Source organism: Ixodes scapularis, unplaced genomic scaffold (assembly GCF_016920785.2).
Source record: "Ixodes scapularis isolate PalLabHiFi unplaced genomic scaffold, ASM1692078v2 PGA_scaffold12__126_contigs__length_90152505, whole genome shotgun sequence".
Classification (NCBI taxonomy): Eukaryota; Metazoa; Arthropoda; class Arachnida; order Ixodida; family Ixodidae; genus Ixodes; species Ixodes scapularis.
The window spans coordinates 38447529-38464547 of NW_024609838.1; the positions used below are offsets into that span (position 1 = coordinate 38447529).

Sequence of the window (17019 nt, forward strand, 5' to 3'; positions counted from 1 at the left end):
CTTTGTCATTCATCAACTTCTGGGCTTCCACGAGGACGGTCTCATTGACGGCAAGTTCCTTTCCTTACTCTACTACGAGAGCAAGCTTGCCAGCTCAGCCGTAGGTGTTCCGGTACGTTTGATTTTTTTAATCGGTGTTCGAACCTTTGACAAATACCGATTCGATCTCCGAACACCTGACATAAGGATCGCAGCACACCATAAAATACTCGACTCCGAGCACGGCGTGCATGCTTCAGTTATCTTACTTTTGTGCGTTTCTCCCATAGACTTGCGTGTATTGCCTGGTGTCAAGCAATGGCCCTCAATGGCGACACCGACGGGCTCCCGATCTGCGATCCAGCCTACTTAATAGAGATCAGTGGCCGATACTTTAAGCGCAGCTCATTTAGTGGCTCTAGGCACGAAGTGAACTCGGGTGTATTCTTTTCCTTTTCGTCTTTATTGTTTATCGATTTCAATCATATCGAATAATGAACACATTATATCACACTACGCTTGTGTAATTATTTACCTTAGATTTATTAACCTGACCCAGTACTTAAACCATTAATTTGTCGATAGTAAATCTTCCAACATATTTTCTAAATGTGAAGGTAAAAAGACACGGACATTGATGATGATATGGACGCCAACGCCGCCCTCGAAAATATCTTGAACATTTGAAATCAGCAGCTTTTTCTGCCATCCGGCAGGTAGCGCAAAAAAAAACACCCAGTTTTTAATTGTTTTAAAATTAAGTAAAATCTACACCTATAAAAAAACCAAAGCAAGGTCATTGTGAAAATCGAATACATCGCGACGTATATCTATTCCATGCAATGAATTTTATTAGATGCCAATAAATCTGTTTGATGTCCATAAAAGATATGCGTCAAAAACAGGTAAGTTTGAAGGGCTCCTGGCACGTTATGACTTTGAAAATGAAAAAAAAAGCTATCGTCCACTTCTTCGGCAACCATTGTAGTTCTAAATGTCACAAAAGATTTTATCATAGTTCGATTATTTTCTCAGCGGCATTTGAAGCACCGTGACTCGAATCACAAAAAGTGCTACGTTTGATAAAGAATATCTAAACAAAACAAAAAATTAACACAACAATACATTTTTTTTAAATTTTACCTATTATAAGCTCTACATCTGTAGCTAATTGCATTGCCCTGGCGCATGTCATTAAAAACATATTTGTGCTGAAAAGTTACAATTTTAGGGCAATATTTGGAGAGATGAACAAAACGAAGTAATGCAAATACCAAAAAGTATATCGTTACATTCTGCTCGGACATCATCTTAATAAAACTGCTCTATTGGAACCGTGTTATCTTTAATAGATTCTTCATGAAACATGAACCAGCGGAGCAAGTGGGGGTCCGCGCCATCATATTCGCAACGCTACAAATGCGCATGAGCAGTATAAACTAATACATACATAATATCAAATGAAAGAGGATTATGTTGCCTTTCAAACGACATCAATCCCACAAAACAGTATTCAAAAGAAGATGAGTAATGACCTGCCAAAAAGTACCTAATCGGCCACATTCAGTGGGACCTTGGCCTTAAAGCTATTGCGTTCCACTCCTAAAGGCGGAGCTTAAGCATTCCCCTGTATTTTTTTTTCTTAGTCATGCATTCTCACGTCACGTATTTGATTTGATTGGTCAATTGCTCTTCCCAGTGCTCGACATAGGCATGAAGAATATGAACAAAAAACTTGGTGGTCAAGGCGATTCTGGAATCACGACATGTCAGTTTGGCGTTTACAGATTTCAAGTTATAATTTTTTAAGACTTCTTTATCTTTTGATAGGAACAGTCTATACATTATTTCAGCTGAAGTTCATACGGAGCCGACTCTACTCGGTAATAAGAACAAAGTCAAATTTGGGGGTTTTACGTGCCAAACCAACGACGGGCATCTGGCACGCCCCAGCGGAGGACTGAGGATTAATTTGGACCCCCTGGGGATCTTTTGACTTGCAACCGAAAGCTCGGTTACATGGCGCCTCCTCCGCAATAAGCCTCCGTCAGATTGCGGGCACCTCGGCCGGGATTCGAACCCGCTACCCGGTAATAAGATTAATCATGCATGGTAAAAAGTGCAAGACAAATGACTTTTGTTTTGTTTATGATATGAGAGAACACGGCAAGAAACATACCAAAGGTACGCTTTTGACGCTGTCTGATTGTTCCCATTAGCTCGTTGCGTCGCCCGCGTCTGGACTTAAGAAGAAACGGTGTATAGATTTAAGCCTCGGAACAGCAGGTCACCTGTACCATTTCCCCCCATAACTAATCCTACCCTTAAAACTACTCGATGGAACTTTTAACTTATGCAGGAAAGGCAAGGCGCATTACTTAAATACCATAATTGAATTTTGGACCGCATATTTTCTGTTTCTGAACAGAAATGTAGTACTGACAAACGCGACCTTCGGTTTTCTTTCATAGGTTAATATAATAATGTAACAGAGTACTTGAATGTATGTCTTGTTTTTCTTGCGGAGTTCCCGCCTAGAAGTGACAAAAGAATGACAAATAAATGAAAATAACAAACACACACACAAAAACCCAGACTGAACGGAAGACTCGAACGTTTTGTCTCTTTAAATTGAGTACACACATAATTGAACTGCAAATTTTATAATAAAACATGAGCATTTCCCCGTGTATAGTCCATAAATTTCCGCTAAACCTTTTCCATAATGTTATAGCGATTTCCATACATTTCAAAAGAAATCAGCAAGATATAGCCGTTCCATCAACTCCGACAAACGCGTTTCAAGTTAACTACGGTACCAGTTCAGGAAAGCAGAATGAAAATGATTACTACATGTTCAGAGCACCTGAGTCGCCCAACTAGCCCGCTGAAACATGTTCTTGCTCTTACAGCAATCGCATAAGGGCGCAACAAACAAACGTGCAAATAACACATTGAAAACCGGTGGCACGCTTGACGAAAAAATAAAAACACATCAAAAACAAATTTTAAATTCAAGTAGAGCGAGGCGAGGTGGACCAATACCCACACGCGCATATATCATCAAACGGACCAAGCTACACAATGGTTCCCCAGCGGCGTGCATAAATCACGCTGGCAGCTGGAGTGCTGCTGCCCGATAGAGTCCCCCTCTAGCAGCAAGGAACAACCCATCAATAATACGACAGCGTCGAACTGCGCCGTGGCCCGGCTGCTGCCGCAAGTCTGACTGCCGCATTCGCGGCGTAGCAATCCAGCTGTACACGGGAACCTTCTATACCGCGCGGATCAGTTGCGCAAGACACCCTCGCATCGAACCGAAGAGTCCGATCGCATTACGATCTCGTTGAATGTAACACTAGGGCGCCTGGAACGCTTCACCGACTGTTGTGTTTAGCCGTCCTATTCCTCCCATATATCAAAAATAGTCCCAAAGTCGCAACGAATGACGTCACAGAATCCCGTGTGTCCGGCTTTCGGATGGCGCGATCCTGGCGGTTTATACTAGAACATAAAGTTATTACAATGTATTTGCATTGTAATAAATCTTTGGAAATGCATTACAACTTAATGCATTTCTACGAAAAACAAAAAGTTAGTGCATTTTCTCCATGCGCTTGATTGTAAGAGCAAATATCACGAATAATATGTACCCACTAGATAGCTTGGAACATTTTTTAGGCGCGGAGACGAAAATATTGGCCAATTTCGGCCTTCATCTATCAAAATCGTGGCGTTATGAACGGTGCTCCAATAAATTCGCATATGTACTTGCCTAAAAAAAAGTTAAAAAAAAAAACAACCACAACAACAACGAATTTTTGTTGAATTTTGACGTGCCATAATATCTCGAGAGGTGCCCCATCCCCGAAAGTGAACTCGCCGTTGTTTTTGAAAGGATTTGCTGTTCTTTTAAAAACGCCAAAGGGATAGCCCACTTCTTTTTCTTTATTGAAGCCAACTTGCAGTATTTATAAGACGAACGGTAACCACAAGAGAAATGGTCTTACTCAGCCACGACGAGAGACACGCCAAAACTGTTCACTAGGAAGGACAGTCACCTCTGGTACACCACCCGTCGTTGTGATCACAACTTTCGCAGGTCAAAAAATATACAACTAGCATTTTGTTTTCATTCATTTCTTATTCCCCACCACAAGTAAGCCCACTCCTTATTTTCACCCGATTTGCTTTCAATGTAAGGGTGGCTATATCTTGAGAAATTACATAATCTGTAGGCAAGCTCCGCAGAAACAGCCCAGGATATTTTGCTCGGGACTGTATACTGAATTGGGTGTATTTTTTTTTCTTTTGGTGTATGTACCTTGGGGGTGACAACCTATGTTGTCCAGGAAATCACTGAAAGAGTGACACTGGATGGCGACAGTGTGGAGGGCTAAACCACAAAAGTGGTGCCGGTGGTTGAAAAAAAAAATGTCAACCTCGTCATGGGGTTTAGTGAGAACGTGAGCAGCCCAGGGAACCCCAGCTTCTGTCACAGGAGATTCACACTCCCGCCAGGGACGTGTTCAATAGGACACACATGTCTTTACCCGACGGGGTGAAAACATGGTATTCCGTTTAGCAACGGTATCAACCTGGACCGCAACTGACCAAAAAGAGGACGGCAGGTGATGCTCTATACCTGCCGGGCGCGTTCTTGCTGCCCCACCTAGAGGAAAACAAGTTCTTTCTTATGTAAATGGATGGAGCACCGGAAAACAAAACAGTGAAACTGGTAGACAAATTCGTCTTCGAAACTCCAGTCTAATACAAGCTAACAATCTATGGAGCCCTTTTTCCAACTATGTAATGAAATCCCCATGCGCCTACCTGGAACTCCAGGAACGTCTTAGGAGTCATCAACAGTGGTAACATAAGTATGATAAAAACAAAAATATGTTTACCCCCTTTTAGACGTGAGACATGAAAGGAACATGTCCAGCAAGTCTTTAACAAGATACCAAAAGCAAGGTACTGGCGACCATCAACCTTGAAGCTTGAACACAAGGTGTTGGGCCGTAAACGGCCCTTTATTACCCGATACTACGAGCTCCTGTATTCTGAATAACTGTCATTCAAATAGTACACTGGCTACAAAAGATTATTTAAAAAAAAACATACAAATTATGTTTTAGTTATAGCGACTATTGTCTTGGCGGATGTCAAAAAACTGAGCCACGACGTAGCGCTCCATGGAACAGCCTCAGCAGGCGAGCCCAGTAGCTTACGGCTGTTATGATGCCTCGAATGGGCACATGCAGAAATTTTACATGCTGTACAATCAATGCTTTTTTCTTTCCTTTGTCTATTGTGCTGAAGAAACATCCGAAAAAGTCAGTTTCTGGGTGATTCAATAGAATCACCTACTGATTCAGTTATGCAATCACAGATGGATGCCACACTGATATGCATCTTTGGGTGAAAATGTGATGGAAGTGAAGACTGGTTGCCCGTCAAAATTTCCACACTTTCGATCTTGAGTGAGGGGCCTGCCCTCTCCAATTCCAACGGACGAAAATAAGACAAATACGTTGTCCTAGTACATACAATGTCGATACATATGGTCGAGTTGCATCAAGAAATAGCTTATTTATGTTTACTTATTTTAAATATGAATTGCTACGGTAACGCAAGAATATACATACCTATGCAGCGACGAAAAAATGTTGTCTTCCCGTGCTAACAGGAACCTTTTATTAATTCCCCTCGCCGGGAGGTCGTTCAGTGTAGGATCCCCAAGGAACGTAGAAAAGTTTAGCGGGGATGGTCTATGTCTCGTGTCTGCTCAAGTCTCGCTTCACGGGGCATGGGCGGTAGTCAGCACTGGTGACTTTGGCTAGGGTGTCTACATAGCGCTTGTGTGTATGTAGGCACTCTTGTTCTGGCAGTCGTTTGTTGCCATTTGCCGGGTTCTTTAAGCCGCCACAAGCGCACTCCATTCCTCAGGTGGGAATCGGCCGCGTACAACGGTGAGGTGCATCAGGGCAAAGTGAAGTATATAAATAGTTTCTAATGTATGCCCATGGCACAGTTGTGGGAGTCAATTAAATCAATCAGGTAGTTGCTACCGTCAGGGCTCCTATGCGAATTAGAATAATTGATGTTGGTTTCCCTGTCTCGTGTGTGGAGGTCATGTCAGCAGGTTTCAGTCTGTGATGGTGTACTTACTTTTTTCATTGGTGTCCAGTGTGTAACGTATGGATGCTCGTGAAAATATATTGAAATGCCCTCTGTATGGTGGATGTAGTGTTCGTCGCAGTGATTTATTGCGCGCACACACGCAGGTGACTGTTTTGAGGTGTGGGTTTATAAACGGTTGTGATTGGTGCGGCTTAATAATTTAACGGCTGGAGGAATTGCATTGCTGTTTTAAGCCTTGTACCGTAGTTGAGGGGGTCAAGCAGCCGCGTGTTCGATCGCGTGCCGAAAATGTCACATGGCAGACGGAGCGAGCATCAGCAAACGAATGCTGCTACGCCCGTTTATTGTGCTTATTAATGTCCTTGGTATATGTGAAACACCAAGCTGACATGAATGTTTCTCGAACAGTCGGCATTTGAATTGCAGTCCTCGGTCCGTTGTGATCGCTTATGGTAAATCAATTCGACCGACCAATGTTGTCACGAAAGGTTTCGCACCCCTCACAGCAGACGCGCCAACGATAATTGTGTTGTGTGTATGTTTATACAGTCGGAAACTGGTCAGCTTCAGTGGGCGCCTGGTGTTTCAGCTATAGATGCGAAATTCAGGCAGTGCGTTACAACCATTAGCCTAGGGCCTTTAACGTGCACCACCCAGCAGTGATACACGACCGCACGTCGGTAGGATGCCCATCCAGATCTAAACGGGCTGGGGGGGGGGGCATAAGCCAAAGGTCCCTGGGATCTGCAGCGAAAGATTTCGCGCCGCGTGTTCCAAGCTGGCGTGCGCTAACCCACTCCGCCACTCGGTCTACGGCAGGACACACATGGGGTCGAGGTGCGAAACGGTCGAAGCTAGTCAACAGCTAAGGGTACCCTCCTGATGGTGGGAAAGGACCAACGAGGTCATTGTGTACATGTGCGAATAATGCATCCATATTAATAACTGATGCAATCGAAGTGGTTGAGTGGCAATAATGTTTGGGTCGCTGACATTACAGGAATGTACAAGTCCATTGAGGAATATCCATGTTCATTCTAGGCCACACGCACCGCGTTGTGATTAAACGCTGAGTGGCCCAAATGAAAGTAAATAATTGAGAAAGGTACATGCGCTAAACTGTTCGTCCGAAAGTCATGTAGTACATATGTTCGAGGCGTATCTGCAGACGTGTCACTCACCAAAGTCACTATTTGAGTCTTTGTGAACATTTCCCAAGACAAGTGATGCTGACGATGACAGAAGTTACTGAAGATTTGAGTCCAGTTTGTGTTCCGTTGCGACTCAAGAAAAATCGATGGAAAGATTTGGGGAGCAGGATGTGTCAACAGCTCCCCTTATAGTGTTGAGCAACTACGTTGTGCAGACTAGAAATATTCCGAATATCTGCAGTAAATTAAGAAATTAAATCAAGGTTTTAAATTTCCTATGGTGAGTGCGTGGAACAAAAGGAAGTACCTGATCGAGAGGTATATCATCAGCAGCTCTGGGCCCAACGTGCTATAACGTTCCTGGACTGGTGATAAAGCATGGGAGAAAAATTCAAATGGACGGTATTGACCATAAACATAATATTGACGCACCGCTCCAACTGCCATGTCAGAAGCGCCCACCATCAGTGTCGACTGAGCCTCACTTTTTGGACGAGTAAAAGGAGTAGCACCAGCAAACTGTTTATTAATGCTGCTGAATATATCAGCTGTGCCATATTTTCACAAGATCTGCGGTTTTACACATAACTTCGTGGAGGAGAGCGTTCAGCAGATTAAGGGTCGCAGCTGCACCTGGCAACATTTGAAAGAAGACGTTGAGTCGGCCGAGAAATTAAGGTAGCTTACGTATAGTTGATAGGACAGGAGTCTCCCGGCTGCCTTGAGTTTGAGATGTAAGGGGACGTACTACATTCTTGCTGGGGTGATGGCGAAGGAAATTAGTTCTGGCACGCCAAACGCACATTTTCTGAGTTCTACGGCGAAGTCATGTTCGTCTAATCTTGAAATTAGTTTCTCATAATTCTTCTTGTATTCTTCTGGAGTGTGGCTGTAGAAAAGAATGTCATACAGGTACACGAAGCAAACCAAGAGCCCCCGACGGATATGGGTGAAAAAGAATGACTTGCATATTCTCTTTCAAGACCGTTTTTCTAAATGTATGTAATTCTTTTGCTTTCAGAATGCTAATACAGTAAAGGACTTACAATTGCACAGCGTCGTAGCGAATATAATGTCGAGAAACGATTTCCAGAAAGACATGTGCCGTCTGAACAAGGCGGGAAAATACGCTCGTATCCTAAAAAGGATACGCACGCTTCTCGTTTTTTGAGCGAGATTTTGCGAAGACTTCACTGAGGCTTGTCAATCACCCGAACGAGAAACGGGGACGCTGCCAATGGCAGCTCGTCATCGCTGTCCCGTCCGACCTTCGAGGTGGAGCGAGCTTTTGGAGGATTTTAGTCCATTCTGTATTGCCGTCAAAGCCGAAAATAAAAAAATAAAAACAAGCGCGGCGGCAAACGATAACTCACAGGCGGAGAAGGGGTGCGTACGGGCAATAATGTTTAGGCGCAGTACGTCTTGGTTGCACGGTGCAGATTCCACAAGAGTCGCGAGAAGAGAAAGCACGAAATAACTGAATTTTGAGCGGTTAAAAAATTCCCAAAATACTTCGAGATAATATGCGTGTCCTTTGACGTTCGCAGTATTTCCTCGGTTTGGCAAGCCGGGCCAACCGATTGTGCCAAATAGACGAAGTTTATGAAGTCGTATTATTAAAGACGAGTGTAACTTCATTTGCGAACTTGATATCATTCTGATGCGAAACATTTGATGTTTTCGCCGAAGATGACAAGGTTTGGTGAAATTCTCTCAATAGTTCACGGACTTTGCGCGTTAAACTCGACATGAGAATAGGCCGAGTTCCCGAAATATTGGCTTCGAAAAACCTTTTCGCTTTGTAAAGATGCATTCTGTGAAGAAGCCTTAAGACATTCATCAAAGTTCAAGTTCAAAATTTTACGTCAAATTAATAGTGAGTCTAATCTAATCTAATCAGTTAAATGGTACTGAGAACATCTGTACTTTCTTGCATCATGCATCATATAGATATGAGTTACCAAATACACGCCGTTGCAGCGCCTTCCCATATCGGAAAAGAGATTGAACCCAGGGTCACAAGCAGCGAGCAAAACATTTACTGCACAGAATGCTTTCCTCACTGATTGTGACTCTGAGGCTGGACCAATCTAAAGCTGAAAAAAGAAGCTTATTCGGCGGACTTATGCCAGAAACCAAAGGAAGAACAAACGTCGGAAAAGTGGCAGCGAGCATCGGCGATAGTAGAATGGAACAACGCTGCGTCGGCGTGAGAACCCGCTAGCGCAAAAGTGGATGAGTCGACAATGCAGCGCTCGGCTCTTTATCCACTGCACTGAGTATTTCTAATACTGTAAACGACTTAACTTTTGCGAAGCCCAAATTTTCCCGAATTTCGCAACTCGTCTACAATTTGCGGAAAATAGGTCCTGCCAACAATTCTGGTAAAATGTATAGACAGTGTAATCTATATTGGGATCCCACCGCGTTGCAAAAATTAGAACCCGCGAATCGTTTGAAAAACATGAGCCTTGACCTAAAACGTGAAATACTGAGACCGCGAAAAGTAAGTCGTTTACGGTATTCGACCTAGAAGGTCGGGAGTAAGCTTAGGCGAGCCCAACTAGGCAAGGCCCTTCTGGCCTCCTTATCTTTCACATTCGGAATACGAATAAGCACGAATCTTCTAGACGCAATAAGAAGCGTTATTTGTCGGTCATGCATGCTGCAATATCAATTTCATAAATGCAGATACCGCGTCATTGAGGGCCGCCTCCACTTCGGTTCAGATGAATATAGAGAGTGCTTAAACTTGCGGCCCCAAAAAAAGCAGAATTTTAAAACCTGAACCACAGAAATTATACTGTAGTCGCCAATCTCACCTCAAAAGCCCTTTAGAAGGCAACAAAACACAGAACTGCTAAACCTAAAAACTATATTAGGTAGCACGTATCAGCCTAAGTTGACAGTTCTGACGCTTTTTATATTTTTCAAAACAAGATGGCAAACGCAAATTAACTTGGTTGAAAATATACAATTCCGCATAGATTCCACCCTGAATGAACACAGCGGCAACTCGACATGTTAAATAGTGTTGTCAAACATAGATCCATCTACAAGGCACAATTGTGCGCGAAAGAGTCAGCCAGGAACCCAACACCTGTTCCACTTGGCATAATATTTATACGCAGTGAATCATAAAAATAGAGCGCAAGGGGATTCGAAGCTGGCAGATAGTATTCACAATTAGCTGAGAAAGAAGTTGCTATGCATGGGGGCCCACTCCTGGATATTGATTCTAGCCTTAGTCCTGCGATTTGTTTCTTATTCAAGATGCCAGACACGATCGTTTGTAATTGACAAAGAAAACAAATGTTTTCGAAAAGACAACCAATTTTTCCGCTACATATCAGGTGAAATAGATTACTTCAGGGTTCCGAGGGCATACTGGAAGGATCGCCTGCACAAGATGCGGATGGCAGGTCTCAATACCATAGCCAGCTACGTCGAGTGGAGCGGACACGAACCTCAGCCTGGGAAGTTAAACTTTGTGGACAACTACGATCTGGTAGAGTTCTGCAAAGAAGCCCAGCGAGAGGACCTCCTGGTGATCCTTCGTGTCGGCCCTTACATCTGCGGTGAGAGAGACAACGGTGGATTTCCTTCTTGGCTCTACAAAACAATTGCGCCCAATAAGTTCCGAACGACCGACAAGGTCTTTATGGACGCTACCGAGAAGTGGTTGGGTGAACTGTTACCGAGGATAAAAGGAACGTTCTACAAAAATGGTGGTTCGGTAATAGCTCTTCAAGTCGAGAACGAGTACGGGATCCAAATGTGCGACAGCGCTTACATGCCTGGAGTTTACAATATATTCAAGAAACAAGTCGGAGACGATGCCATCTTGTTCACTGCTGATTATTGGAGGAAGAAAGACCACAACTGTGGAGGAGTTCATGGTGTTCCAAAAGCTGCCAACATGTACACATCCGATTACGTGAGCACCGTTCAATCACAGATGGATTCCATAAATTCCCAAGGATGTCCACTTTTCTTAATGGAATTGTATACAGGATGGTTTTTACGGTGGGGTGATGCGCACGAGAAAGGTACTCCGTCTAAATTTATGGACACGTTTAAGGAACTAATGCGCAGAAATGCTTCCGTCAACATCTACATGTTTCACGGAGGGACAAACTTCGGGTTTAGTGCACCCTCAAGAGAAGGCAGTCCTCTGGTCACCAGCTACGACTACAACGCACCACTCTCCGAAGCGGGAGATCCGAGGGATTTGTACCACAAGTTAAGGGACATTATCAAGGACTTTGCTCCGTTACCGCCGGGAGACGTGCCAGTCGCTTCTACAAAGCTTAATATCGGAGTTGTAAATTTAACCGAAGGAGTATCGCTCATGGAAGTAATAGACCATTTCCGAGCAAATGGCTGGATCAAGAAGTATGAGCAGTCTATCCCAATGACGTTCGAAGACATGGGCCAGGACTATGGCTTCGTCATGTATACAGCCAAGGGCAAGGAAGGTCTCTCCAGGAATCCTACTCTGGTCGCGTCTGGCATTAAGGACAGAGCCTACGTCGTTACAAATGGCAGTATACATGCTCTCGACTCAAATCATAACCGCCAAATCTTGCATTTTAAGGAGGGCGAAACTTTTGCTATACGCGTATTTGTGGAAAATCTTGGCAGGGAGTTTTTCAAAATAGGGAAGGACCCAAAGGCAAGTATTTTAGCTATAACTTTTCATTTTCTTTTTAATGTCTGATTCTTTGACATAGAATTACGTCTTTCTTCGTGCCTGGAAGGGGGTGCAAAGTTACCCGATCGATGTCACGAAATTGTGGTCACGGAAGTGACGTCACTCTGACAGCACCGGAGCGCCCACCGATTTGCATAGCCGTGCTCCCTGACGGCGCGCCGTGCCTGCTGCCGAGAGCCACGCAGTTAGGTTTGCGCAGTACAGGGGCCCTAATCTGGACACTTGGCGGAAAAGCCGGCGAGAAATTCGGCGGCTATAATTTATCGGCGCCAAAGTCAAGTGTGGCGTTGGCCAATCACGGCCGCCAGATTTCTCGCCGTCGTTTTTGCCAAGCGTCCAGCTTAGGGCCCCAGCAATTCAGATCACATTCTCACACACCTTTACATTTGCACTCTCTTCGGAGGACCGCACGAGCTTAACGTCATCCTAGAGGTTGTCCTTGATGTCGTCCTTGACATCGCCTTTGACGTCGTCCTCAAGGACGTCTTCCTGGACTTCGTCCTTGAAGTCGCTCCAGAGGTCCTCCTGGAGGAAGTCCTAGAGACCATCCTAGAGGTCGTCTTTGACATTATCATTTTGGATATTGTTTTTAATGTCGTCCGAAACGCCGTACTCGAGTTCCTCCTAGATGTCGTCTTTGACGTCGTCCTCTAGGACGTCATTATTGAGGTCGTCCTAGAGGTCGTCCTTATCGTTTTAGAGGTCGTTCTAGACGTAGCCCTCGACATTGTCTTTGAAGTCATCCTTGAGAGCGCCCTAGAGGTTGTCCGAGACGTCATCTCTGAAGTCGTCCTCTCGTACGTCGTCTTTGACGCCGTTTTAAACGTCGCGCTTGAGGTTGTTTTTGAGAATGCTATCGCAATCTATAGACAACCAACAAGAGCGGTTTCTGTAGCAATTTTATTTCTGCTGGCTTGCTCGTTTCCTCACATCAACGCAACGCGCTCCTGTTTTATTCAAACGACGATGGACGCTGCTGCGGCAGCCGTAATTCCGCAACCTTTGCTTATCAACCTGAACAGCGGCCGATCGGTTGAGCTCACGTCTCCCGTGGCACAGGCAGTTCACGGGACTCTCAGGCGCGAATCGGTGAAGGGTTAACCCCTCAGATTTCTTGTTCCACCAACACGTAGTTCGACCGAAATTTGTGTGACATTATCATCCCATTTGGCGACCAATTTTTATCCGCAGTGTAAATCAATGTCGCGAAACCTGAAAGTCAGGCCGGCTTTATGCTATCTAAACACGAACGTCTAACTCATTCGTCGCGCAATTTCTGAGTTGTGAAGCTGCTGTTTTATATAAAAAAAAGTGCAGACAAATCAGACGTAATAATAAACACAAGAAAACGCAAAAAGAAACTGTTCGTTTCTAAATAGCTTACAAATATCATTTGATTTTAACGCGAGACTGGCGCAGGAAGAGAAATATTTTATACAGTTGAAGAAAACGTAAAAGGGACAGACAGCGTCTCGAACTCAGTTAATCATTTTATTCAACCAGTCTCCTTATATACAAAACTACAACCGCAACAAAACCACCGTACTTGCTGTTTTTTTAAAGTAGGGTGCAAAATATAGCCACCTTGTCTAAACCGAAAGGTGGTTTTGCCTTGTAGGTTGCATCCCTTAGTTTGTCTAAGGGATTCCACCTACAAAGCTACCATCATTGTGTTTGTCATGTTTATGTACGTGTTCTCTTATCGTTGAACTCTTGATAAACCAAAAGGACCTCTTGACTTGAGCTTTTGACTGTACTTGATTGGTCCCATTGGCTCGTACCGGCGGCTGCGTCTGAAGTTAATTTGAAACGAAGTATTGTCCCTTACTCCTCCCTCATTACCAAAACGAGACGGGTTACATTAGTGATACTCTTTGCTGTGCTCAAACCTTATCTACATAATAAAGTTGTGCGCTTCCAATACTTTATAACTTTAGACAAATTTTAGCGGAACTAAGTTCCCAATAGCGGCATAATATTTGCAAAAACACTGCTTAAACTCCCGTAACGCAGGCAAGCCCCGTTGCTCCTCCACAAAGAAAAAGCAAAAGTCACACATTATTTGAAATGCATTCAGTTTGATCATCCATTTTGTTTATGTAGCTGTTGGCTGACATACTTTCTTTTCTAGGGTATCACAGGCCGAGTGACACTGAATGGCCACAAGGTGGAGGGTTGGACCATGGAAGCGGTGCCGGTGGTTGAAAACAGAGACGTCAGCCTGGTCATGCAGTTCCTTGACAACCGGAGCAGCCCAGAGGTTCCAGGCTTCTTCCATGGCAGATTCACGCTCCCGCCAGGAGAGGGCATTATACGAGACACCTTCCTGGACCCGACGGGTTGGAAACACGGCGTCGCCTTTATCAACGGAATCCACCTGGGCCGCTACTGGCCCAGGGCAGGACCTCAAGTGACACTGTACCTTCCGGGTGCCTTCATGCTTCCTTATCCCATGGAAAACAGGCTTTTTTTGTTGGAAATGGAAAGTGCACCCGAAAATAAAACAGTGAAACTGGTAGACAAGCATGTCCTCAATGGGCGAGTCTAATACGAAGTAATATTTTTGGTGAACCGTCTAGAATAATGAAATGGAAACTTCTGTGCGCCTAGGTGCAACCCAAGTAATTGCGCGAGCCATCAACGGTGGCAATAAAGGACTTTGTAAAAACGAAACACTACTCATTACTTCCACTTCATCACATAACTCAAAAATAAAAGACAGAAAGTAAGTACTCCAAGTGACTCTGAAATTTGGGTACTTGCCAGTATCTATCTTCCAAGTTTGGATATTTTGGGCCGCCCGAAACTTTCCGAGCTGCCAGGGTGCTCTGAAGTTTCAAGTAGACACGCTCTCCAATGCTCTTACTAACTCTGATTAAGGTACTGCACTGGTCATTAAGATCATACGAAACACACAAACTATGTTCCATTTGTTCGAGTACAGTCCTGGCGGCAGCCGAAAAACTGATCCATGACGTATTGCTTCAGTGTACATCCTGAGCAGACGAACCCGACCGCTCAAAGCAGTGACCGTTACTGGAATGGGGACGATGCAGCACATGGCATGTAGGACGAGCTACGTGTTTCGCGTGATTTGCTCAGGTGACTGGCGAAATTGTCAGTTATTGGGGTCATTTAGTAAAAAACAAAATGGCTACAGATGTAGTCTTTCAATCACTTGAGGTAACCACAGCGACATATGCATATTTGTATGAAAGATTGGCGACGAGTGAATATTGGTTGTCTGCACGAATTCCGGTGGTATCGACGGTGCAGTCACATTTTTGACGTACATTGAGCGGCCTGCTTTTTTGAAACTTTTCTATAATAACACCAACATATTTTATTTTCAATGTACAGACAGATTGGCAGCTCTTGTGCACAATTATCAATGCATAGTGCCAAATTGCACAGATACTATATATATTTATAAAGGCTTTTGCTGAATGCATATAGCTACTACACTGCAAGAATATAGTTACATTTTGCTTCGTTCTAGAGTAATGTGAAAAATAGTATTCTTTATTTTCGGACAGCATCCTAATCATTTATCTAGATAATCAATGTAATTTTTTATTACTTTTCTTGCTCTGCTTGTTTTTCGATATTTATTGCTATACTTTATAAAATACTGTAACTTCAATCAAGCGTAATTCTACCTTTGGCAAAGTTCTTTGGTTTATCTAGATACGAATGCCGTTTCTTGTTAATCTAAGTAAAAAAAAAACAGATTTTGTAATTTAATACGTTTTTTTCACAATGCCCGCAGTAGAATTACTCTGAGCACGCTGACAGAGTAAGACGTTCGTCTACAAGAAAGTTCGGCATCATATGCCTAGGCTGTATTCAATCCGTCTATTCAATAGGTACTCAAAACATGTTGACTTGAGTGCATCCTGCATCATGCAAACCCTCTTTTAACATTATATGCGCCAGAAAATTTTAAGATAAAAAATAGAAAATTGAACTGAACGTCACGGTTAGTTAATAGTGTGTTCCTGCATTTCTGCCAACACTTTGTCACTTGAAGATTCGGATGTATACTGCAAACGCTTAACAGTGTGGCTGTAAAAAGAAGAAAAAAGGCTGTGAAACCAGTTTCACTGTAATTGTACTAAATTTACTGATCCTTGTTACTTCAATAACTATTTAAAAACCCACACAGCGTACAAATACGAAAGAAATAACAACAACTTAACGTATTGTGTAAAAGTCTAGAATTTACATTTCTAATTTTGCTTTCCCAAGAAAATGAACACGTTTTATTATTTTTACTGAAATATTACTTGAATGTTTAACAACGCTCTCATTTAGCGGCACCTCGACAGCTTAATGACTTTAAAAGCCGTCCGCTAAATATGGCGCCATTTCTGCTCAGAAGACTCAGCAAAGTACGAACACTTGTTCAAGACAGCATAACATTTATATAATGTAGAAGCTCATAGAAAGCACACATTTTTAAGTAGGTGGACATCATCCATAATTAGCTGAGAAATAAGTGGTTTAAGACGGGAGCCTGCTCCTGCACATTTACTCCAGCTATTGTCCTCCCATTTGATTTACGTCACAATCTTTACTGAAAAAGTTGTTTTACCGAAATTTCATTTCCAGTGAAAAGTCTATTTCACTGGATTATGCGACTCCTTTCACTTCCAGTAAAGCCGGAATATACCGGTAGTCAACGGATTTGCCGCAATTCACCGGAACATACCGTGTTTTTTTTGTTTTTTTTTTGTTCTTTTTTTTTTGGGGGGGGGGGGGTGTCAACCGAAGGCACTTAGGAAGAAGCCTCTGAGCTGTGGGTGGTGTATGCTCATCAGATACTGGACAATTCCATAACAATTTAAACGGTTAGTCCATATAGTCCTGAAAGTTATGTCTTTTTGTTCACATGGTCGATATCAGTGAAACGATTTGCACAGCTGTAGAAAAAAGTAATCAGAACAAATAGGAACAACCAAGTTCTTTGTCGCAAATAATATCTGTCAAGCAACTCACAATGCCACTGGGTAAATTCCTAGATGTACGGTA

General features: G+C 43.4%; 1 protein-coding gene across 1 annotated transcript; it reads left to right on the plus strand.

Annotated features, from left to right (window-relative positions):
• Positions 1 to 10295: 10295 nt before the first annotated feature.
• Positions 10296 to 14536, plus strand: LOC115316708 (beta-galactosidase-1-like protein). Its single transcript, XM_040210987.1, has 3 exons — positions 10296 to 10354; positions 10548 to 11949; positions 14120 to 14536. The coding sequence occupies exons 1-3, from the start codon at positions 10296 to 10298 to the stop codon at positions 14534 to 14536; spliced, it is 1878 nt and encodes a 625-aa protein (XP_040066921.1).
• Positions 14537 to 17019: the final 2483 nt, after the last annotated feature.

Bases quoted from the DNA above. Each gene is read 5' to 3' on its own strand.
- LOC115316708 (XM_040210987.1), top strand. From the start codon at position 10,296: ATGTTAAATAGTGTTGTCAAACATAGATCCATCTACAAGGCACAATTG. The intron at 10,355-10,547 runs GTCAGCCAGGAA...TTCTTATTCAAG, and splicing joins GCACAATTGTGCGCGAAAGA to ATGCCAGACACGATCGTTTG. The intron at 11,950-14,119 runs GCAAGTATTTTA...TTTCTTTTCTAG, and splicing joins AAATAGGGAAGGACCCAAAG to GGTATCACAGGCCGAGTGAC.